Raw genomic sequence first — 25,683 nt, 5'->3', positions numbered from 1 at the left:
CCAGCCGGGCCATGGCCACGCCGGTCGAATAGATCATTTTACAGCCGTGTCCATTAATTAGGTGTTTGTTGCAATATTGCTGCGCGGCCGTACGAATCCATAACGTGCCCGGCCAAATCTATCTCACCAACAGCTAAATTAATTAGTTCAATGTTTATCTCTTGACTGCACGTACACTGCAACATCAAATAGAGCGGATCACTACGGGGCACACAACATTTACGATATCGAAATTGTGGCGCGAGGACACCGAGGGTTTGCCAGAGCACACATAGTCAGCCTAAATGCCTCCCGATAATTAATTCAACGCTGTGAATCTACATTTAAGCCGCCAATTATAAAACCAGGTAATTATGAAAATTGCGTACACTGCACGAGGAAACCCGCAGTTTCGTCTCGCGGTTTTAACAAGTAATGTAGGTCGGTGTTGTATGATCGCGACAATTCTGCCACGAGCAGCCCTTTTATCACTGAATACAGTGCTTTCTCCGTAAGTGGGCCAATTTCAAGTCTGCCGACTGACAGTTATGGTAGGGGCACCATATTTTTCCGGTGCTTTTTAATTTTAAAATAATATCAATTACTCTTAACTTTGGTGTCTCGTCGATGAAACTTTTACCATCGTACAATTACACCGAATACGATATAATTACAATTATAATTGCCTGTAAAATGGATTATAATTTTTAACAAATTAAATTATAATTGCTTGTTTTAAAATGTATTAACTTTTTTTATAATTCGGCCATGCGATCTAAATTTTGTCAAAATACTAAGAAGATTAGTTTACTACACGATTTGCTAATCATTACTAATGATTAAAAAATTGTTTAAAAAAATTACAATCGATTGAAATGACGAAAAAATATTAGGAAATATTCTTTCAACTCATATATAAAAGTTTGAAAAACATCATTTTTTAATTCTTTTATCATGCCAACCAGTTACAATTTTTGGAAACAATTTTTTAGCCATTGTCTAGTAAACGAATTCCTCCACGATTCCAAAAAAAATTCAGATTGCTTGGTCCAATTATCAAAAAGTTATTCCATTTTCAAAACTATACGAATATTCTGCAGGCGGACTGTATATCTGCAAAACGAATGGGATACCGTGGTACAAGTTTCATAAAAACAAATGAAAAATCTTTTGTTTTGCTTGCATTAGTGGCATAGTAGAGCTTATTTCGACTGCTATGAAGAGATTACTGTATCCTCATATCAAAATTTCATTGCAAATATATATGTAATATAAACGTATGCCCCTGAATTTACGCCGAGGTAGTGTAAATGAATAATATATGACAATAGGAGCTACGCTTCGCAAAGGATTAAACAGTGTCCGTCAATCGGTTACCACTCTACCAATTTCCGACCGTTTAACATGAATTTAATATCAGTAAGTAGTACAAGTCGATAATAATCGAATACACGAGCTACCTCTGTAAGCACGAACAAAGGTTACACTTTTTCGTAATATATTATTTTCGAACGTAGCAAGAGACTATGAAATCAAGATATAGAGTTTATGAAATCAAGATACAGAGCTACTGAAATCAAGATACAGAGTTTTTGAAATACGTTGGAAAAGTTTAATTTTCGAGGCCAGATAGAAACATGGATAAAAAAATAAAAGCCGAAAAATCTAGAAAAAAGGATGCCAAAAGGGTGCATATGGAAATATTAGCCAACAAGGCGCGTAGCAAAAGCGAGGCACAATTACTATTCCAATTATAAATACTCAGGTACTAAACCAACAAAAATACCGAAACCACCTCGCTGCAAGTGATGATCTCCAAGTAGCACAAACCAATAATTGACGATACCTTCCAGCGTAATTCAACGTACACCAGCTACCCGCGCTAATCTTCGAGCACAATAAAATCTCGGGAAATCCGTACGAGGAAGAGCGCGGCCATGAAATCCAATCAAGTATAGTAGAGCACGTATTTCCGGTCACCGGGATGCTCCCGGGAGGAATTTCTCCTCGCGAAACTAAACGATCCGGGCGTCGATCGGGTCGTGTCTTACCTGTTTCCCGCGAATACAGGTGTTCCGGCGCAATTCAGCCGGCAGAAGGAAATTCGAAACATTCGCCTCGGAAATTGGCGCGTCCCCCCCGCCCGCCTCTCCGCCTTCGATTTCCAGATGATGGTATACCGCCGCCACGGCATTCTCGCGTATTCGGAGGGCCCGTTTTCACAGCGATGTGTCATATCGAGAATATCGGGAAAGAGGCTCTGCCCTCGACCGCCCGCGCCCGCGCCCACCCGCTCGCGAATCCTCCGTATGCCGGCAGACGGCATTATCGAAACGACGTCTATCACCCGCGCGATTTTTGCCGGATTTCAAAGTAGAAAAATGAATGGGGGATGTACAAGGGTGTGGAAGGTGGAAACGGGCCACCCCTCCAACCCTCCACCCTCCTCCGTTCGAATTCGTTCTTTCTGTCACGGATGAAATATGATCGTGGACCGTCGTTGCTTTATTGATATTCGAACTTGTTCCGAGGTATTCTCGGTGACGTTTAACACCGGCTATGAACATTTCAGATACTATACTCGCGTGGTTCATCCCGTACCCACCTTTATATTGTGCTCTACCCGCGGAAGTAATTCTCCTGGAAATTCCGGGAACGTTAACGTTACCTATCATTGTTCAACTTTATTTAATTTGTATTTTGATCGCATCGGCAATATCAGTTCCATCTTAAATAATAGACACGAGAGTTCTCTATCTAGGTTATAATTTTCTAGCAGGCAATTTATATTACTGTCATTATCACTGCTGTTTATTTCCAACAAGCGAGATTATTGTGCACAGAGAATTATTTATAATGCTATTCGCTATTTAATAACTCTAGTTGAATTCATTTTTCTTCAAAGCTTAGGAAGCAACGTCAAATAATTAAGTATTTCGTTCGTTCGAGTGATACAGATTTCATGCAATGTCTACTAAGTATGAATATTATTAATTTCTTCTAAATAGAAATCGAATTGAATTCTTCTATTATCAGAGTCTAGAAAAGGCAATAAATAAAGACAATATGAAAAACAAAAATTATCTGGTCCTATTAACGGAATCATAGTGCAAGGGGCTGAAGAACACGTTCTAGAGAAACGAATAAGCAAACATTTAAATTGTCTTACTTTCTCGGAGTAAAAACTAACAAAATATAGGTTCACTGCCAGAATAATTATTCAATAAATACCAATGAAGATAATCGAATGGCGCGGCGTTCGAAAAATCCTCGGAACACAATAATTTCACAGGGCGACTGTAAGAGCCGTGCGCAATTACGAAATTACGTGCTTCAATTAATTCCAAGTGCGCCGTTCCCGCCGCGATTTCACTTTTCCGGTTAAACGCCGTCTCCTGTTTCGTCCGCATCGTTTCCGCCCCTTTTCTCGAACCCTTTTCACCCCACCAACCCCCCACCCCCCCCCCCCATCTCCCCGCCCCGCCCCGCCGTCAGTACCCACTCCCTTTTTTCCCTTGTCGTTAAATAAACTTCGCAGCAGCGGGACTTTAATTCAAGATAAACGTTAATTCGCTTCGACGGAATGCACTTTAGCTGAAGGGTTCCGGAATGCGAATTAATCGCTTCTTAAATTAAAGTTAGGTGCCGGAAGTCTCCTTTCGAATCTCACCGACGGCGACGGGGCTCCATGGTGCGACTTTAACACGGTTCGATGAGCCTTATGCATATTCAACGGTCGGACGATTCTTTCGGCCACGAAATTCGATGTAAATGTATTCCTAATATTTTTCTTCTTAATCCATAATTTAAGTGCATTGGAAATAATATCATCCTTAAAAATGTTTACTTCGGCGCTCCTCGGTTTGCGAAACTATTTTTATTGTTAAAAATAATAGAAATAGTAAAAAATAAACGAAGTACCCCTTACCGTACTTTAACGAGTCAGACTCGTGATGGAGATTTGTAGTAATAAACTATTATGTATGAATCCGTTCTTTTAACACGTTCGTCGCCGCGTCACCCATATCTGGGTGACAATAATTTCTGACCAATTTTGAAAATTTATTTTTATTCCAATATATTCTAGCAAAATGAATTCGACTATTTTTCGAATGCAAAAGAGTTCTAATGTCATCCCCTATGATAAATGTGAACTTTTTAGTTTTATTTTAATTAATGAAATTGCTTTAATTATGTGGGGATTTCAGTGTCCAATTGTCGGCGACGAACGTGTTAAGTGGGAATCAAATTTTAGTCTGTTGTCACTAACATTTAAACATTCGAATAGATGTAAGCGTAAAATAACTGCAAAATTCCTTGTTCCTCAAAGAAATTAGTGCAATCGAAAAAGTTCTAATCATAGTAATTGTAATGAAAATGGTACGTCAAGGGATTAATGCACTAAATCTGCAACGTTATCACCGCGAACGTAGCACATGTACGTGCAAATAAGAAAATGGAATAGGATGGTTAATGCATGAGTCAGGCGGAACGACCAAGACTTATGGTTTTATGAGAAGAAAAATGTGATCAGGCGAGTAATATAGTATACTGCTAACATTAAGCGAAAAAGTATGGATAAGGAGAGGAGAGGAGATGGTATAAGAGAAGCTAGCATAAATGATATATGATTAAAAAATCAAATAGAAATGTAAATGATTTAAAAATCAAACTGGACGGTATATACTTTAAAAATCAAATTGAAAAGTATATACTTTAAAAATCAAATTGAAACGTATATACTTTAAAAGTCAAACTGAAAAGTATATACTTCAAAAATCAAACTAAAACGTATATGCTGTAAAAATCAAAGAAAAAAGTACGCGTTTTATAAATTAGATAAAAAAGTACATGCATGGTTTAAAAATCTGAAAAAATTGGATTGGTTAAAAAGTCGAATAAAATATTGTAGGATACAAAAACAAGGGAAAAAGCAAATGCATTAAAAATCAACCGTTATAATATTGATTATAAAAATCAGATAATACAACACAGGCTATAAAATTAGATCAAGGAAGTACTGGCTACAATATTAAATAAAGCTTTTCCAAAATCAAGCAAGGTAGTATAGGCTATAAAATCAGACTAGGCAAACTGTGAGAGTATTGATTATAGAATCGAACAAAATAGAACAATAGATACTAATATACTAAGCATGTAATTACTCACGCAGTTGAATTTCGTCATACGCAGGCAGCGTCGATCTAAACATCGGATTAATAAACGGGCCCTCATTTGGCGACAGTCGAAATGGACCCCGTCGCGATAATTAATAATATCCGGTACGTTATCGAATCACGGGAGTTTACGAGCGCCGGCACCAGCTTCCGCGCGGCTAACAACTTCATTAAAGTAGCAGCGGAATATCAAATGCCCTTTCGGTATTCGTCAAATAATTCCTGGCGCATCGGATGAATCGCGCAGCCCCCGGTAACCGCGACCATGAAACTCTCCCCGGGCTGGTGCCGCGCTGCAAAATAATTCCACCCGCGGCTGGCCCGTACAAACGATCGGCTTGCAAACCGGCACACACAATCCCCCAAGAGCTGTTGGAATTTGTGCTCGCGTGTTGCCATTTCGCGGAACCACTCTTCGCGCTCCGATGGGCTCTCTCTCTCTCTCTCTCTCTCTCTCTCTATCTATCTCTATCTCTCTCTCTCTCTCTCTCGGCTTTCCCGTCGACCCGGGTTAAATTAATTAAAAAAGAAACCGCGAAAAGGAAATCAAATTGCCGTATCTTGCCGGTGCGCAGGACGGTCTGTAATGCATTGTCGGCGCTGCGGGAACCCGGAGACGTAACACTCTGTTTCGTATCAGTGAAATATACACCGTGACCAATCTAATACGAAGGCCACAAACGTCTTTTCTATTCTTTGGATCAGAAATAAGGTGAATTCGTCGCGGTTATGTCAACAACTGGGACTCATGAAATCAGCTACTTGTTCAGTCATTAACTCATTGCACTACAATTCCTTTCATATTGTGTTAATTAGCATTTATTCATTCTAAATACTCCCTTTAACCCTTTCGCTACGGAGCGCATTACTGAGTAGCTGACACTGAGGTACGGAATGCTACGTAGTAGAAATCGTTTCTTGTTATCCAAATTTTACAATCATATTTATTGCATTTAGTAATATCACTTTACTTTCTAAAATCTAAAAGTTTACAATTATAATTTATTTTTTTAAATATTATAGTCAACTGTTTGTTGATTAACAAAAGTATCTTACTTCGAGGACGTATATACACACGCCCGTCGGAGTGAAAGGGTTAATAGGGCCAGACAATTACTATTTCTTGTACTGGCTTTATTTACTTTCGTTTCTGTACTTTGTTAACCGAAGAATTCAATTTGGTTTCGATTGGACTCGTTATTATAGTGCAAGGGGTTAATAGTTCCGACCACTTTTTAATAAAACGTTTCACAAAAAATTGCGCTATTGTTTCAAATAGATTTAAATACGCATGCAAAATTTTAACTTCGCAGTTACGGTCATTTTTCTGAAATTAATTCTTGAATATCGAGCAGAATCCTCTTTATCTTCAAAGAATCACAATTTTTATTGTACATAAGAATCGACTCTTCATTTCACGATTTCGATTTTGAAAAGCAACAAGAGAACTTGCTTGCAACGAAACAAAAACTTGGAACGTTAAAATTTTTTCACATCTGCCCTTCTTTTGTAATCAGTTCGATAAAAGATTCCAAAACCCGCAAAACTGTAAAATAAGATTTACTTTGAATTCAAAAGGACTGAATAACATTCGTGTTTAGTAGACCATGTATAAAATCTCCATCGCGAATCCGTCTGGTCGTTGCAGCGCAAGGGATTAAAGTTACGATGGCTACTGTACGTCTTTATCTTCGCTGAAGTTCCCGAGGAAAATTAAAGGACCGGCCTTATTCTCCAGGGTCCTGTTCCCCGCTTGAAAGGGCGCAACGCCACCGTGATCCCAGCTTCCCCCAACCCCTTTCAACCGGCCGGTTCGTCCGGCCGCGTCGGAGCGGCAGGAAAATCCGACTTGACGTCCGCGCGACGTATCAACGACGACCATGCATTATGCCCCGTGTACGGGAGCTACCGTCGCCGGTGTCACGCTGTTTGTCACATCGCGGGAAACGTGTACATAAACGGCTGTCGCGCGGCACCGTGAAGCATGCCGGCCCCGAATCGATAATATCAGCAGGAAGAGAGCGGCTGCTGGGCCACCGGACCTGTTTGTCCGATTTTATCGGGTCGAAACGGTCGGGAACGGTGATTAACGCGCCGCGAGGAAACCGTGCAGAACCCGCTCTGCTGTTTGTCGAGGTAGATTGGTTTCTTTCGAGATGCTGGAGGGGAGGGGGGGATAGAAAAGTATTCGGTCCGTACGGAGCACTGACACTGGCCCAATTCCACGACCATCCAACTCGTACGATTTATTTATCGGAAGGAATGACGAGTAAGTAGACCTAAGGTAGAGTTCACTGGAACTTGATTTCGAAGGTATTAATTAAACCGATTTTCGACCTTCTCTTTCCTTCATTGAAATTAGGTCCAATGTCCGGAGAATTAGTCCGATGATTCTCAATAAATCTTAAATTCGACATGAATTTGCGAGTAGACATATGTAGATCTACTGTCAAGCTAGCCTAATTTCGTCTAGACTGGTCAGACAACTGGCACAAGAACAGAGAGACAAATGCAGTGGTAGTAGTATAACGTGGGATCATCTGTGATTGGACAGGTGGAGTCGAGAGAGTATGTTATCAAAGGTAACCATAAGTGTAAACTTACACAGCTGGTGTGATATTTGGATGGCGGGTCACTTCGCGAACATTATTTCACTTTGTATAAATTCTATAATCAGAATTCAATGCACGTAATTAACATATTAAAATATATAATGCATTTTTCCTGTTGGAGTGGGCGCTTAATTCCCAGATTCCTGTAAAAATGCTCGTTTTATAGGAAACCCTGTCCGTAGCTCTCCGGGGCGCTGAATTTTTCAGCGGCTACTGAAACTGATAACACGTCGAGGAAAGTTTTCTGAGATAGGCGACACTCTCGCGAAGTGACTGCATATATCACGCTTTTATAAAAATCGATTACTAATCCCTTCCATCATCCGTGCTGAAATTTTCGTTCCCGTGTCGTTTTTAAACGGCGACAGGTATTTATAGAGCCGTCGTATCAAAAATTCATAGAACTGCGCCCATCGGCGGATCGATAGCGGATCTATCGTAGAGAGATTATGTTCCACGGCCGATAATAAAAAGAATGAATCCGTTCGACAGAGATACCATTGTGCCTCAGTTTGAGATTTTCTTTGAACATTTTTTCTCCAACCAACTCAATGCTACTATAAAACTCACCTTATGCAGGTAATACCACAACGAAACATTCTTCAAAAGTACCGGTAAGAAGGCCCTAGCTTTCAGGAACGGTTCGAACTCAGACCTCCTTACATCCTTAATTAAAAAAAGCAAAAACAAAAAAGCAGAAATATCATTGTGCTGCTGACACTAGACCTATCTATTAACAGAACCTGCGTGTAGCAACTATTCTTCTACGTTATTAACTCGTAACTAATATACTAATCAATATATAAATGATAAAAGACAATATAGCGATTAGGCGGAAATGTGAAGAAATGTCAAGAAATATAAGAAAAATCGAAGAAACTTCTCAGCCAAGCCAATAGATCGGGAAACGGCGGCCAGCTTATTAGTTCAGATAATCGAGGTAGCAGCGCAATATTTCAGGTGAAAGAGACGGAGAGGTTCGTTCCGGGTTTTGTTTCGCCGCCAGAAAACGGGCTTCGAGTTGTCCTCGGGTGACCCAGATGCGAGCGTTCCAGGGTTAAAGTCGAACGAGCCGAAGGAAGGGGGAATCGTTGCGGACAATGCTCGTTGCATCCGCAACGCCGAAAACATCCTTCTTCTGTTCGCCGTTATTATCTTCGGAATAAATGGATATTGTGCGCCCGAGCGACGTAAGGACGGGGGCCGGCCGGGAACAAAAGCTTATTGTTGGCCGTCGCTAGGCCGAATGGACGTTCGCGTGTTGTTCGTTACGTGAATGCTCCCGAACGCGCTCAGACTCCGAGCGTCGTCGTCGTCGTCGCCGCTCGCCTCGAACCAATTTTCTGATTAAGTGCCGGCCGTACCCCGGGTAAGAACGTTACATCTTTCGCGGCATCTAGTATACGCGTCCGTCCTCATTTCCAGCCCGCTTATCGGAATAAATCAGAGCGGGAACGACGAGACGCCTCGCCCCGAGACTTCCCTTTCCGGGAACGCGCGACTTTCCGATCAGAAATCATCGTTAAGCGACGCTCGGAATTATTTCAGCCGCTTAAACGTTCGCACGATTCCCAAAAATAAAGAAAGCTTCTGCTTTACACGAGCCTTACAAGAGCTGACGATTTCTTGAACAAAGTAAAGACTTTCTATTTTCAGATCAATTTTCTATATTCCATAGCGGAATTAATTAATTAACACTTTGCCGTCCGCATGTCTGGTACAAATTTCTTCGCTTGGCGCCGGCAGCACTGACTCAGACTACTTCGTTTATCGCCAGCCGTTCTTAACCCCTTGCCGTACCATTTTCTTCACAGTTACTGCGATTAGGAATTTTTCAATTGATATAATTTCTTAGAAGGGACAGGACATTAACATTTATTCCGTGCCTGAATTTACTCGAATACTTAAATATTAATAACAAGGGATTAGAATTTTATTCCAATTTTAAAGAACAGAATAATATCCATACTTAATAATTTATTACTAGTAATTTCCATCGTGAATCGGACTCGTCAAAGTACAGTAAACAGTTAAGGTTATTGGGAGACTATATTGTCAAGTTTCACTAAACTCATCGGCAGTTCTCATGAGTTTTCAATCCTGTCTCCCTATTTTTATAAAATTTCGAAAAAAAATATATATATGTATATATATCTGAATCTATTTGGTCATAAAAATGATTGTATACACTGAATAGCTAAACAGATAAACGTCTTAGTTTTAGAGTATAGTTTCATTCTTATTGGACCAAAGACGTTGCATACTGTTCGGTTATAGTCGTTGCTAATCTAAAACGCAAATCCAAAAATTAATGTCTCTATCGCATTCCTCTATTTTTTGTAAGAGAATAAAGATTGGATAACTCTACTGTATCTTTTTAAACTCATCTGCTATTCATCCGCTATTTATTTCTCTTAACTCTGAAAAAATTCCCAAACTATCAGAAAATCGGCAACATTCGCGCGATGCCTGTGCAGCGAAAGTTGTTAATCATCGTCAGGAAAAAAGAATACCTGAAATCCAGAGTTCATTCGCAAGGGATTAGAGTAAATCTGTGTATACAAGATCGTTTATTTCTCTCGAAACGTTAAGAGCCGACTTTGACTTATCTCTCTGAGCGAGCGCGTCGGTGAAAATACGGGAAAAATTGTTCGATCCATTAGGATTACGAAGGTACACCATAAATCCGGGCAATTCAGTGTATACAGAAACCTGAGAGAGGGGAAGAGTGAAAGAGAAAGAGAGAGAGAGAAAGTATGTGGTGCTGGGCCGAGAACGCCGCCCGGGCACGGCGTCACGTGAGCATCAATAAGAGATTAAACTGTAGCCGGCTATAATGGCGTGACACGATCCCAGCCGATGTAATCTCACGTCTCCATGTGTTACTCTGTTCCAGTCCCTATATCGCACATCGTGGCGCTGGTCGGTCATCCCACGAATCTTCCCTGCAACATATCAACCACCCACCAAGGGGACTCGGTGCTTCTTGTGCTGTGGTATCGCGAGGATCTCGCCACGTCGGTTTACAGGTGAGATACAAATCAATCTGCGGACGGGGAGCGCGCGCGCGCGCGTGCGTACACAGGTAGCCCGCGGCCGGGGCCCTGTGTCCGCTCGTTTCTCTATCGGTCCAGGACAGGGCCGCAAACAGGGCGTCGACGGCGCGCAAGATTAGTGACCGGTTCCGTCGCGTCGGTCAGCTTGACTTCCAGCCCCGCGAGAATTTATTCCGCTCGGCGCGGTTCAACGGCCGGCATTCCCGATGATTCACTGACTCGGCCCCGGCCTCTTTTTAATTCCAGCTCGCGCGGATCGTCCGCCGCGGAGACTGCGAATTACGCGTCTTCCCGCTGTAATGAAATTCTTCGTCCCGCGACGCGCGGCTGCTTGTAACGTCGTTATCAACAAACTGATGCGATCCCTTTGCAATAAACGCGATATCAGAAAAAACGAACAGAAAAATTGTTGCATTTATGTAACGATTATTTTGTGGCTTTTCGAAATATGTAGTTTACATGTCGCATTAATCCCTTGCACTATGAAATTGCGGTATTTTGTATTTATTTAGTCTCAACTGCACAAGAGAACACTAACTCTGGAATATTATTTATAAATTTTGTATATCTTTTCTAAATATTCGAATGTTTTTTATAAATTTTGTATAAGTATATATAACGCATACAATAAACAAAAAGCGTCTCGTTCGATCAGGCAAATGATTAAAAACAATGATTATCGACGCAGCTTTGAGAGAAGCCAAGGGATTAATGCGCGAATTTTAATTCGAAATTGTTGTTTACGCAGTGAATTTGTTCGACTGTTCTGTTGGCGTTTACTTCCAGTGTTGATGCAAGGAATCAGGACCTCGGCAAGCCAGTAAAATGGTCGAACGAGTCGGTGTTCTCGAACCGAGCGTATTTCATGCCGGACAGAACGCCGGCAGAGCTCGGCGTCGACGACATAAGGGAGGAGGACGCCGGCATCTACAGGTGTCGTGTCGATTTCCAGATCGGGCAGACACGCAACTCCAAAGTCAATTTAACGGTGATAGGTGAGTCGAACCGGCAATCTCATTCATAGGTGTGCGAGCGCCTCGATAGAATTTTAATTGATAAGGGAAACCCGAAACCCGTGTGCAATTTAGTGCAACAAGAATCTTCGCGCAACCGCTACGATGCAATAAGAATATTGTAATATTCATATCATATTGTATTATATTGTAATATTCTATTACTTATCTCATATTGTAATCTTGATTTATGAGATTAGCTAACTCGGTAGAATAAGTGAAATTTCGTAGTCAGAGTGGTATCGACAAATAAGTTCTAGTTACAGATAAGAGTATAGTAAATACAATAAGACATATTGTGACTGAACCAATGGTTTTTTAATAAACAAACTGCACTGCAATATTGCTAAGAGGTTCTGCTAAAAATGAAATCATTTGTGCTTCAATATATCGGTTACCAGAAAAGAAAAATAGAATTCAAGTAGAATAACTCCGTCTTTGGCCAGACTAATGAATGACATACGTCATATTCACTTTGCAGGCAGTAAAGGTTTTTCTTATATAATAACAGTACCAAACATATAGTGCTCTTATTTTCTAGAAAGGATTTAGATTATTATTAAATCGAGGATCTCTATCACGATTGCAACAAACGGTAGTTACATCGAAATTTACATTCATGTTTAACATTTTTAATTCGTTGAAAAAAAAATCAAACTTCATTGTTTAATTTATCGTGTGCATTTACTGTTTTGTATTGCACATATTCATCGTCGCCATAACGGCATAAAATCCACAGTCTAGTCATTATATCAGGTAAATAATCAGTAGAATAAATCATCCAAGGCAATCGACATTTTGTTACAAAATTCTACGCTACGGTGTCATACAAAAGATCCTCCAGAAACAAATCCACTGGCACAAGAATTCAGAACTTGCTTAACGTAAAAACAGTACTCGCCCAGTGGATAATCGATTTCCGATCAGGCAATTCCTTAAAGTCTACCCTAACAACAGGAAGGATCATCGACGCGAAGAAACCTACGAAATACAGAAATATCTTTGTTCGACATTTGTATCAATACGAGAAACAGTAGAGCAAATCACTTATTGATCAGACAATGGTGCCCATATAAAACGAACCGCGCGGCTACTCTCCCACGGGAAGAGTTTCCCTCGCAAACAGAACCATGGGAGAATTCGGGGGCTGCCAAACAGAAGAAACGAAGCCCGAGTAGAATAAGTCGGTCCGCGGCCAGACAAGCAGAATATTTCCCGAGCCAAATATTGTGTTCGAAAACAAATTGAACCGAATCCGTCGGTCGCGTCCTGATTTCCGTGCCCGGCCAAGAAACCTCTAGGGAGAAGTTCGGCAAAAATCCGGCCGTTCCCACGACGGCTCGCTCGGGACTGTCAGTCGCCGTCAAACGCGTCTGCCGTTTTCGCGGTGTGCGTTCAAACGTTCTTCCGAAAATAACGTTGCCCAGACAGTAAACGAAACCCGTCGGTGTAGATGATTCGTAGAAGCACGCGATATTAACCCCTTGCACTATAATAACGAGTAATAGGGGCTGATATCGACTAAACTCGACAATTCAATGTTGAAAAACAGCATCAAGAGTAGATCAAAGATAATATCGTAGTATATTAAATATTCCAAATCAATTTTATCAACAAGGAGATCTCAAGTAAAAATAATTTGATTCTTCACTTTCAATTTGCTTTTTCGTGTTGTTGATGAGTTTCCGAACAGGGAAATTTGGGAATAGATTTACGAACGTTCAGTAACAATGGAAAGTCGTGTGTAACAATGGAAAGACCTGTAGCTGACCTACTGTACGTACCGTGGCACACGTTCTTCTTTAATAATATGAAACACATTATATTTATTATATATTATATTTATATTTTTATTATATATATATTAAATTTATTATTATTATTATATAATATATAGTGGCGATAGTTATAAAGGAATACCTTAGTTCTTACATACACCTACACTACTATGTAGAAACACCCCCTTCTCGGTTGTGCCACTGACAACGGGACTCCTTGTGTTCATCGAATGACATATTAAATTTTTTATGAATAAGAGAAATACAATAAAGGAATGAAAAATTTTAGTATGCTTAGTCGGCAAATTTAAAGACACAGAAATTGGCGATGTCACAATAACCGGCACCCTTACCCTAGTAATTACTCTTTCTGATTTCTTTTGAAATTCCGGGTAGTCCGGTGAAAGAATTATGGAAACTGCGTAGCAGGACGGTGTCCCCTGGAAATCGTGGGGTTCGGCGCGCGCGCCTTCCTCGGATGATCCGGCGGACCGAGTCGATAAAACGTTTATCGTGCATCGGCGCGGAACGGATCCGCGAAAGCCGGGCTCGAAAACGCCCCCGGTTTTCGTTTGTTTTTTTTTCGTCTTTGAAGAGCCCCGCCTCGGAGCGAGGAATGTTTACGCGGAGCCAGGTGAAATATTCGAGGTAGGAACAGACGGTGGGTGGACCGCTATCGGGCCGGTTCCCTAGCCGCCCTCGGCGTGTTCGGCCAGTTTCCGAGCACGGCCGCGCGACGCCACAGAATGAGAAAATATATCAAGATGAGAACTATGCCAGCTGGAAAGCGGCGGACAATGCCGGCGTGGCCGCGCGTACGCCGCCACCGGGGTCTCGCGGGGGCTGCGCGCGTTTTATCCGGCCGCCGGATCGCCGCGCGGTTCAAGTTTTTAACGGCTATCCTGCTCGCCGGCACAATTTATCCGACCGGAATTCACAAAGGCCGGGGACTCCCCGGCAATAGTTGCGTGCGACGGACGCGATTTTTCGACGCCCGGCTCCCCGGGAATCCGTAGGTAATTTCCCGGGGAGCCGGCCGGCCGGCCGCGTCGCGTCGCGTCGCCTGTAATATCGCGACGGCGAGGAACGACATGTTCGCGGAAATTATGTTGGGGAATAAGCTACGCTGCCTTTGATACCGTCGCGCAGGAAGCCGTCCCTTTGTCGAAATAAATTACGTGTTTACGTGCTGGACGGACCAGGCGCGCGCGCGCGCGCACACATACACTCACTGTCCATCTGAAATGGCTGAAACGCGGCGGGCAATATGTGCCACCGCTGCCCGGAGATTTGTCACTATTAGGGATACGCTGCGGTCAACAATCAAATTGCGGGCTTCTTTAAAAAATTGCCTTTTGAATGGTTCGGTATATTGCCGGTGCTTGTAACACGGGCCGCGTGTAGTGCCGCGTGGACGTTTATTGCGTATGCGGGGGCTGGATCATAAAAACGTTTTTATATCTGCGCAATTTTTATGCATTTTTTCTAATGGATGGAAATATTTCGGAGATGCGACTTTCTCGCACAACGTGCACGGTGTTGATTAAAATCCCGGGATTAGGTAAAATGGAACAATAGGATTTAAGTAAGCTAAAATTTGCGTTGGAATCTGCATCTGAAAATGATTTTCTTGGTATCTGGCTAAACCAGAATTAGGCATTATTCGAATTCTGTTGAATGAATCTTTCACTGTGAAAAAGTATTCCAATTTTTCTGAATAAATATTTCACTGGAGAAATGATTCGAATGAATTTTTTTAAGCGATTGTTTTATTCGAATTACAATTATTTATTAATCTTAAAGAATTGTTCTATTTATTTTATCGGATAATGCTTCATTTTTTATTCGAATGAATTATTCGAACAGGGATCGCAGTATTATCCGAATAAATTATTCGAATTGGGATTGTAGTATTATTCGAATAAATTATTCAAATAGAGATTGTACGATCATTCAAATAAATTATTCGAATACAGATTGTAAAATTATTTCCATAAACTGTTCGAATAGAGATAGTAAAATTATTCGAAACTCAATTATTTTTCAAATCAATTTCTATACAAATAGTTTTCTCCAAATATATTTGTATTCGAATGAGGTTTTATGAGGATGAATTACTATTTGTAGAGATTTTTGTTCGATTCTATCTTCAACAATGTTGAATAAAATTTTGTTTATCTTATATCCATAATTCAAATAAAATGTTATCTAACTCTGAACTAAACAAGCTGCTACAATGCTTGCTAATTTGAATATTCCAGTGATCGTTTTATCCTACTATTTGGCTAACAAAATTATAATTTATCCGAGGTTTCTTATAAACCACCTATTAAAATCGACAACAATGTAACATTGTTTACATATTAACCATAGACTGCAGATTTTTAATCAAAATCAAAACTTTTTGCACTAATTGTAAGAAATATAGTTTTAATTAAAATATACTTGTTCTTTAGAACTTTAAGTACATTAAAAATAATATAAAAATATTTTTTAATTCTTCTAATATACCTTCACGGTTTCTCATTCCATAAACGCATACAATCCGTAGTCTAATAATGAGCTATTGCAGTCCGACCAAATCCGGTTTCTATTACTTGTTGGTGCGACAGTTTCAACGCACCGCGATGCACCAAAACGACCATAATTATCATCTAGCTAAATACACGTTCGAGGAGGCCACGAGCGGGTGCTGTTCATTACGTATCTTCGTAATGAAAACTAGAACCGAAATTCCGTCGACATTTCCGCGGACCGTGTTCTCTTTTCGCTGGCATCGATTTCGCGGTATTACCGAGCGGCTACCGGTCTTGTAATCATTTTTGCTCGCGAGCTTTCACCTTTTTTCCGAATATTTCGAAAGTTCCGAGAAACGGGATCGCAACAACAACGAGCGTGCAGGCGTCGAAACAATGGTATTTATTGACAGTCGCGTGACTCGCCCGTTTACCACGGGCCGACAGGCGTGTCCGAACTACATGTAACGAATACACTATTCTTTTTAACGGCGCTTCAATTGGAAACCGGCGCGCTACATGATTGCTTACAATGTGACGTGCGGAATATTCCGAGCGGAAAAGGAAACTTTTTTTTTTTTTTGTTCGAAAACTGAGTGTATGAAAACGAACGATTTCAATGGAAACCAGTTCACGCTTACAGCGATGAATGACAAACGTGCTTCCGTTTTGTTTTTTTTTTTTCGGCAATCATTAAAACGGGGCTCGATAGGCCACGCCGCGGCGCATGCCGGGACATTTTTGATGCGAAAAATGTTTAATCTAACCGCGGGGAGGGGAGTGGGGTGTTGCGCGCGCGAGTAAGCAAACGTGAAACGCGATAAGCAACGGGGAGAATCGGCCGTTACAATTTTTAACGGTGACGACGCTTTAAATCACCCCCGAAAATTATTAGTTAAAACGATCGGCCGGGTGTGAACGATATTCGCGGGATAATGCGTCGACGCGGTAATACGTGTTTGCGCTTTAATGAGTCGCGACAGCACGCGCGATAAATAACCGTGAGCGTTAACTTAATCGCATCGATCCGAGCGATCGCTACGGAAAGGTATTTGTCCGGCAGAATCATGAATTATCGAATATCACGCGAAAAGTGTATCGTCCCTTGTGTGTCGCATACTGTAGAATCTCCGGCAATATTGTTAACAAGATTGTGGAACAGGTGACAAAACGTGATTTACCTTTTCCTTTGCATAAAGATGAAACAATAGAAAGTTTTAATTTGTTGTCACAAATTGTGGATTAATTTAATAAAATTAATTATAATTATAATTAATTATAATTAATAAATAATGTATAAATTATTATTCATTCATCAATTTATACATTATTTATTCATTAATGAATTACAAGTAGTATATTGTATATTATTCTAAGTAATTATAATAATCAATTGATTAAATTATTCTAATATCTCACATTAAGTAAATTATATTACAACCTTTAGTTCAGTATTAAAATATTGATAACGATATTATAGAGCAAGGGAACAACATAGACTTAGAATTATACCGCGATTTTTATGCGCTGATGGCAGTAATTATAAACGCAACTTGAGTCAATAGTCAAACTAAAAATATCGCAGCACGCTGCCGTTGACAATGCACGCAAATCATTTTTAATTTGTATAAAGAATCTATTCGTATAAACGATTATACACCAAGTCCATTTTCCTAACCGCGAAGTCAGAAATAAAGGTTCCGATCTGTCGTTTATCAAATTAAATGAGTCGAGGTTTGGTCAGAAAATTTCATTTAAAAACTGCGTCCCAAGATGATAGAAATCTACAAGATCGTAGAAAATTCACGAGAAAGGAGAAGGATCTTTCGATTCGGCAAAGAACGCTTTCCTCGGACCGAATTTCCTAATGCCGAATAGCGCGCACGGTAATCTTTTCATTCAGCGGAGTCAGTCAGCGGAGAAGAAAGTTCCGCGACGAGTTTTTCCGGCTAAAGCCATATTTTATATTTGAGCGACAGCATTATTCCCGGCTTAGGGAACGCGCGACCAATATGCGAGCAGCACTTTTCGAGGCCCGGCGAATTCCGGACGAAAGTTCTTTTATTGTGCCGGTTATGCCGCTCGAAACTTTTATGGACAATTTCGGCGGAACGAACTAAATATACGCAAGGCCTCCCCCGCCGGATGATATAGTTGTCGCTTGGCGTTGCGCAACGAGCGAAACGCTCGGGCGGATAGTCCTCCCTACCATCGCCGCGACGCGCCGGCATCATCCGGCGAATTCCTCATGCTCGGATTCCCCTTGAAATATGGTTCACGGGACGCCGATCGTAAATTACGTCACACACGATCCTACGGTATTGACTTGTAATGCTCTTCGGCTCGAACCGTTTGCGACACGGCGAGCGGAAGTCAAAGCAGAAATCGGGGAAAACCGGCTAAAGGAGACGCGAGACGGCGGCTACGAGATGAAAATTCCTGGAAACGAACCGGTTCCTCCGGCCTTTCAAACGGGTACTACGGCCCACGCGGAGACGTTGCGCGAGCTTCATCGATGCTACTATGTTCCCGGATATGCATTTCTTATTTACGTGACTCGCTTATCGAACTTATTCTAGAAACGGAGATTTTAATATTGGATCGCTCCTGCAGGAGACACTCCCGGATCACGGTGAATTACGGATGCGTTTCAATGGGCGGCGTGGAAATTAAAATTTCTTACCTCGCGATCTGTTCTGTTGCGTTCTGCGAATCATCTCGAGCCAAGGCTTTGCTGGTTCCGTTCATTAACGCCTTGGCGTTATCTCTATGACGGGCCTGACTAGTCAAGGAGATACAAAGTGTATGTCACATGGCACCTTTAGGTCGGAGTAGGATTTTGTTCACTCTTTATCAACATTTAAGCATTCAAGTACATGTTTGCACACGATAAATATTTTCTTTGCTTAGTTAACCTTTTAGGCACGGCTGGATTGTGTGCGAAAGAAATTGTTCATGACTAAATTACCATTTTTCTTAATATATATTTTTGGTATAGCTATATATAATATTAACTATATATATATTCTTTTCTTAATGTATTGTATATATACACATCCGTTTTAATCGTTTACTTTAATAAATAATAATGTAATTGAGTAAAGCACGATACATCCACGAAAACCGCTATAATGGAGCGTCGTGCCTAAGAGGGTAAGAATGTACCAGACTACGGATTGTTATGTAGAATGAAAATTGTCTGCAGACGTGGTAGTACGTGGGAGCCAAGTGCAATTTTGCTGCATTTGTAAAATAATTTTAATAAGACGAAATTAATACATTAACACTTTTAGTATCTTCTAATCATTTAAATACATAAAATCCGCAGTCTAATAACTGTAATTAAAAACGTTCTAATCATTGACATTTTTGGAAAAATTAATGGCAAGGGGTTAACGTTAAACCTACTGACAAAATGATCATTTAGTTTAAAAGTATTAAAACTGCAGATGCTTTGTAAATGATATATATGTATATTAGTACAGATACACGTTAGTCGGTTTTAAAGCTCGGTAAGTTTAGTGTTAAACTGTGCCAGGGGTTTATTAATTCAACAATGTGAGATGGCATGTAGTTAGAGTTAGCTAAAAATATTCCATTTATGATGGAAGTTATTACAATAGTAAATTTTACTGCCAGGATTTCAACGTAAAAACAGCACGCTGCAATTCATTTTTTCCAGTCAAATGTGCACGAGCTGAATATTTTATATTACTGCCTGAAAGCAGCCTTTCTAAAATCTTTATTGCCAAACTGACTTGCCATTCCGTTTACTTGTATACTTCGTTAACGTTCCAACAATTACAGACCGCTGAGTGCAATTATAATACAGATCCGATTGAAAAAGGAAGGAAATTAAACGGCGACTCCGTTCTTTCATTAAAAGTTTCGCTGGGTTGGCAAGAAGAAAAAAAAAATTGGCCAAAACTTCGTTAAACTTTCGAATCCGCTTTCGCGCGTGAAATAAAACACGACAAGCGTATAATCCTTCAGGCACCCTCGTCAAAATACCTTCCCGTGCCGCGCCGAACGTCATCGACCGTTTGAATTCTCTCGCTTTTTAAGGTAACTAATCTTGCGCAGAATCGAATCACTTTGTCGTTCACGGCTATATTGAAGAATTTATATGCTCACACGAAAGTTTATCAGCTGTTTTTGATAGACCACAAAGCATGGATGAAAAAAGCAAAAAGGCAAGAGTTTTTAATATTTTTGTCATTCGAACTAAATGCAATTATTGGAGAATCGATTTTCTAGATATCGTCTAGTAAACCAGTCCCTTTAACAATCTCCTGTCGCGTTTCCTATGCAATGCACGTGTGTCACATAGTTTTCAAACAGCTGTCACTCAAACGCCTAGCAATACTATTAAGACTCAATTTAACCCCTAGTACTATAATAACGAGTCAGACTCGTCATAAAAATTTCACGCAAGATCTACTAAATATGAATATTATACATTTCTTCTAAATCGAAATCAAATTAAATTCTTCTGCCATCACTGTCTATAAACAAAAGTACATAAAGACGCTAAAAGAAACAAAAATTGACAGGTCCAATTAAGGAAAATATTAAGGACAAATAAATGCTAATCAACGCAGCGCAAAAGGAATCGTAGTGCAAGGGGTTAAGAATATAATTTGAGTAATGAAGAACATCGTTTCCTCTATTAGAACTCGATTTCTCACTTTCAACTATATTGAATTAATTGTTAATTTCACTTTTCCGAAAAAGATGTTGATTACGATCCAAGATGATAGCGCAGGAGTAAAATTGTTCCGTTTTAATACGGAATTATTTGCTCAGATTTCAGATTTAATTTCAACGCTGATCCGTTACTATTTTGAAAACTAATAAAATTCGTAAGGATGTTGAGAAATTAATCCGTGCCATGCAACTTTAGTTTTCAATCATTATCTAATTGAAAGAAATACTGTAATTGTGTAAGCTTTTTACGATTTTGGCGAGGCAGTGGAAGCGTCGGAAGGTGTCCGAACACTTTCATGACTGACTGTAGCTCTTCGCGAACGTGCGCGCCCTTCATGGTCCGTGACGGCCGGAGCGGCATGTGCCGTCTGGAAATCTAATTATTACCACTTACGTGCCCGTTTTCCGGCGTAGGGTGGCCCGGAAATTGCGGCGGCCACGCCTCATTGACCGTCGTCGGTCGGTCGTCGAAAAATCCGGGCGTCGGCGTGCACCGGAAACGCCGGTATTGCGGCTTCCGGTCGGCCGGCGTACGTGCGTTGGAAGCGACACGTCGTCGACGTCGTCGTCGCCGCGACGACGGGAGGAGAGCGCCTGCGAGCCTCGTGGAAACCGGAGAGAAAGAGAGGGAGAGAGAAAGAGAAATGGAGGTGGGAGAGAGAGACCGAGCAGGTGCGGACGCGTAACTGGCAATTTCCGACGCGCGGGCCAGGCGGGCCGGGACGGCCCGAGCCAAGCCCGAGCCAAGCCCGTGGAGCCAGGGGAGGCACGTTAATTGGCGTTCATCTGGAAAAGGTTTACCAACACGGGCGACTACGAGGCGAGGGGAGGCCGGTGCCGTGGATGATCGCGGCAAATGTTCGGCCAAGGCTACGGAAGAAGAAAGGGGTGCGGGGCGGAGGTGGGAGGGGGACGGTCGGCTAATCATCCCGCGGGAAAAATTCCTCCGGGCACGAACAAGGGAAAAGCGGCGACGTGCTGCCGGGACCTGCACGCTGCCTCCGCCCGGCATCATCTCCATAACTCTTGAACGGGATTGTTAATTAGATTTTTTTTCCTCGGGCTCGCGCCCCCGCTCGCCGTTTCATTATAACGCGATCAGGGCCGCCCTCCGTTCTCGGTCTTCCCTCGTTTAACCTTTCCCTCCGCGTCGGCTCCTCTTTGGAATTGTTTTGACCTGTTTGCTCAAACCTTTCTCCGTCTATCCTCTCCCTCCCCCCCTCCCTCCCTCCTCGCCCCGCCTTTCTCCCTCATTTTTCACCGGTCTGCGTTCGCCTCTGTCTCCCTCCGTTCACCGCGCACACTTCTTCGTTTTTCTTGACTCGTCCATTCGCCACCGTCCTTTCCCAGGTTGTTCCCGTATGCGCCACCTGGCCAGTGGTTTTTTCTGGCCATTTCGCCGCGACTGCTGCCCATTTCGGGCTTTTAAGGGTTCCCCGGCGTAGAAGTGCTTGCTGGGTTTTAATTCTGTTTGGTCTGCCGGAAGGGTCTGTTTGATTTTTTAGCTTCTATAATTAACCGTCGCGCCCCAGCAACGGGGTCCCCAGAGATCTTCCTCTTTTATCGACAGCGGCGAAGCTGCGCGGGTTAGTGACTTTCTACCGTTTCATATTTCTTAAGCAGAACGACGAATTTCTGTATTTTGTGGAAACCTCCACGTCTAAGGTTCGGAACTTTTATTAGAGTTCGGGTATACCCGTAAGTAAGCTAGGGATAAAAATGAGTACTGTCGTCTAAGTTACCAGTTCTTTTCTGCAGCTCGTGCTATTTTAATATATGCTATTAACCCTTTGCACTCGAAGCCATTTCAACTGCAAATCTAGAATAATTTCTCTAGCTTCGAGCGTCTCCATTATATGTAGCAATATTTATTTTATGCATATGGAATTGAGTCTCGTGACTCATATAATAGTTACACTTTAACAATTTCTAAATCTAAGCTTTGGCGATGTCTATTAAAAATAATTTTGGAATGTATTAGAGTAATTTTAATGGCGCCGCAGAGTCGCCACTCGAATGCTAAGAGTTAATCATATAATATAATATAATTAATAATACTATTCTCTAAATATAATTATTTACACAAGTTTTACAGTACACGAGTGTTTTATTCCACACATTCCCTCACCAATATTGCGCACTTTGTGAAGGCGTGTGTCAGTGAAATATCGGCGAGGGTCGCGAAATACCCGCTTAACGGGCAGCGAACGACTGTACCCTGAGAGTTAAATCTGCAGCGATGATTGTTTTAAGCCCTTGCCGTACCATTTTCTTTACAATTACTATGATTAGAATGTTTTCGATTTCACTAATTTTTTAGAAAAAAAGGAATTTTATATTTACTGTGTGCTTACATATACTTGAATATCTAGGTATTAGTGACCAGAAAATAAAATTTGGTTCCTACTTAAAGAAACGGGTGAACATTCATACCTAACAGCTTATTATTATAATAGAAATCTCCATCCCGAGTCTGACTCGTCAAAGTACTGCAAGGGGTTAATATCCTCTGTTTCTTCATCGGGGAAGTCGTTGTCTCTATACTTCGTTAACATACTTAATAATTATCATTTGAAACAATGTAAGGCGAGGATGCGAGACATTTTATATTGCGAAGTCCTTCCACCATGTTTGTTTTTGTTTCTATACTTCTTCTTCCATGATGCATGCGTCCAGCAGTTTCGTTTTTTCCTCTCCGCTTTTTGTGCATCGCTTAATGGTGGTTTTTCTGGCCTTTTGCTCGAGACAGCAGCTTTTTCATATTTTAATGGCTGGTGCTGTTTTCATTCCTCGCTAGCACATTTGCTTTTTGAACAATATTTTTGAAAGACAGGTATTAGTATAAATTGATATTTGGTAAGACGATAAGATCGTTAATTGATCTAATAAAAATAAGACATGTTAAGTTTCGTTATTCAAAACATGGAAGAATCTCTTTATACAAACCATTAACAAAAGGACCGCTTTCATATTGCATTATTACATATATTCATACCTTCCCAGTTATGCGAATGTGGATGACACGGTATTAAATATGTTAACTCTTTGCGCTGGAGTGGTGACCGTAAAGCACCATGAAATTGTTTTAACACGTTGCAAAATAATCTCTATACTAACAAAGTTTGCATTTTAGACGTTGTTAAGGTTATGTTGATACGAATGACAAGAATTAATTACATATGTATTTGTTATATAAAATGGAAATACTATAAGCCTGAGAAATTACTTCATATTTTCAGTTGAAATGGCTTTGATTTGCAAAGGGTTAATACTTCTATTATCATGCCAATAATGTCAACAATTTCATACAATTAAACTGTTCGATGTAATGAAATTAAAATTGAAAAATCAAGTCAAGATGAAGTTAATTGTTCAATTCATAATTCAAGTACTTTTCCAACATTCTTAGACATTGCTGATCCTAACAAAATTAGAAAGGTGTAACAGATCAGCGTATAAATTATCTGTTGCGTTCGAACACCTAATTCGGTCACTCGACTATGAAACGACGCGGCAGGGAAGGTGTTAAACGAGCTGATGTCCTCGCAAATACTCCAGCAAACTGTGTTTTTTGACCTGCAAGACGTCGCAAGTCGAGTTCGTTTAATACTCGACGCACCCGTTGTTACTAATATTTCTCTCCCTCTCCCACTCCCACCCTTCGCCCCTGGTGTCTCTTCGCTCCCTGTGTTTGTCTGTCGCAGTTTTTTCCCCCCTCTTGAAGCTTCGGTCCCGTGCACCACTTGATAGCGGTTTTCCGCAGCCATTTTCTTTTAACAGCTGCTCCTTCCCGTCCCCCGGTTTTATTTATTCGTTCGACCCGACCGCCCACCGAGTTCGTTCCTTTCTCCCGACGCGGGCGCGCCGGGCTTTTATTTCTCCTGTCCCGAACGGCAAACGCGCCGGTTCTTCAGGAGGCGGCGTCGTTACTTCCGCTTCCTCCTCGTCTTTCTCGTAATGCCCTCGGCGCGGCGTCGCGCGGAAAACGTTAAGCGGAGTGGAGCGACATCGAGCGAAGCCGGAGCCGGAGTCTCGTCAGAAACCCGGCAGGATATCGGTGCTGCGCCCGGGAACCGGCCGTGAAACTTTTACTAGCGCTTTGCACCTACCCTGGGCACCGTCTTCGTTCCTCCGGCGGACAAGAGGGCCGTTGATCCTGCGCCACTGTCTCTTTTACAGCCAACATTCCTCCAATCCTCAGATAAAAGGCTCGAACGCCGGAAGCTTCTCTTTGCGAGCTCGTCATCCGGTTTTTCCTAAATAAATTGGTTCCGCGGACCCAGATGTTCAACCAGAGGCTTGCTACTAGGCTAGCCTGTACTTAGGGGATAAAATACGAGCTTGTATCAGCGATTCTTTTCGTTTCGCGGATTCGACGTTGGTAATAGATTTTACGGTTATTCGGTTTCTTTCGAATACATATTTATCCAAGATAATTATCCGAATAAATTCCTTTCTGCCGAATATTTTATTGCAACGATTCATCCGTTATAAAGTATTCTATCTGTAATAATTCTTTAATAAAAATAATTACAATAAAAATGAGTACATCAAATGCGAAAATATGTAAAAAATTTCAAAATATCCTTACATTGCTATAAACTCCTTAAAATGATTAAGAAAAGAAATAAATGTTTCTCTCGCATGTTGCAATTAATATAGACAAGTTAAATTTCTCATAAAAATCCTAGCCGTAAATAATTATACAAAAATGGATGAAGGGTAAACATTTTTACCACCGGGGAACGGAAACAATTCGATACAAATAATATTCTAACTTTACCGAATAAATTCTTCCAGCATCGCACGTTGCAACTAAAAAAAATCGGGCAAGACGAGATCACT

General features: G+C 41.2%; 1 protein-coding gene across 2 annotated transcripts in view; it reads left to right on the top strand.

The window, feature by feature from the left end:
• Positions 1-25,683, top strand: part of LOC144468917 (neural cell adhesion molecule 2) — a 451,988-nt gene that overhangs the window by 311,899 nt on the left and 114,406 nt on the right. For both annotated transcript variants that reach the window (XM_078178726.1, XM_078178727.1), the window contains exons 2-3: positions 10,665-10,797; positions 11,611-11,819. In XM_078178726.1, the coding sequence (XP_078034852.1) occupies positions 10,665-10,797; positions 11,611-11,819 (342 nt within the window). The remainder of the gene's footprint in view (positions 1-10,664; positions 10,798-11,610; positions 11,820-25,683) is intronic.

Source organism: Augochlora pura, chromosome 4 (assembly GCF_028453695.1).
Source record: "Augochlora pura isolate Apur16 chromosome 4, APUR_v2.2.1, whole genome shotgun sequence".
Lineage (NCBI taxonomy): Eukaryota > Metazoa > Arthropoda > Insecta > Hymenoptera > Halictidae > Augochlora > Augochlora pura.
Note: the sequence above shows the minus strand (reverse complement) of the source record. Positions and strands in the feature narration are given on the sequence as shown.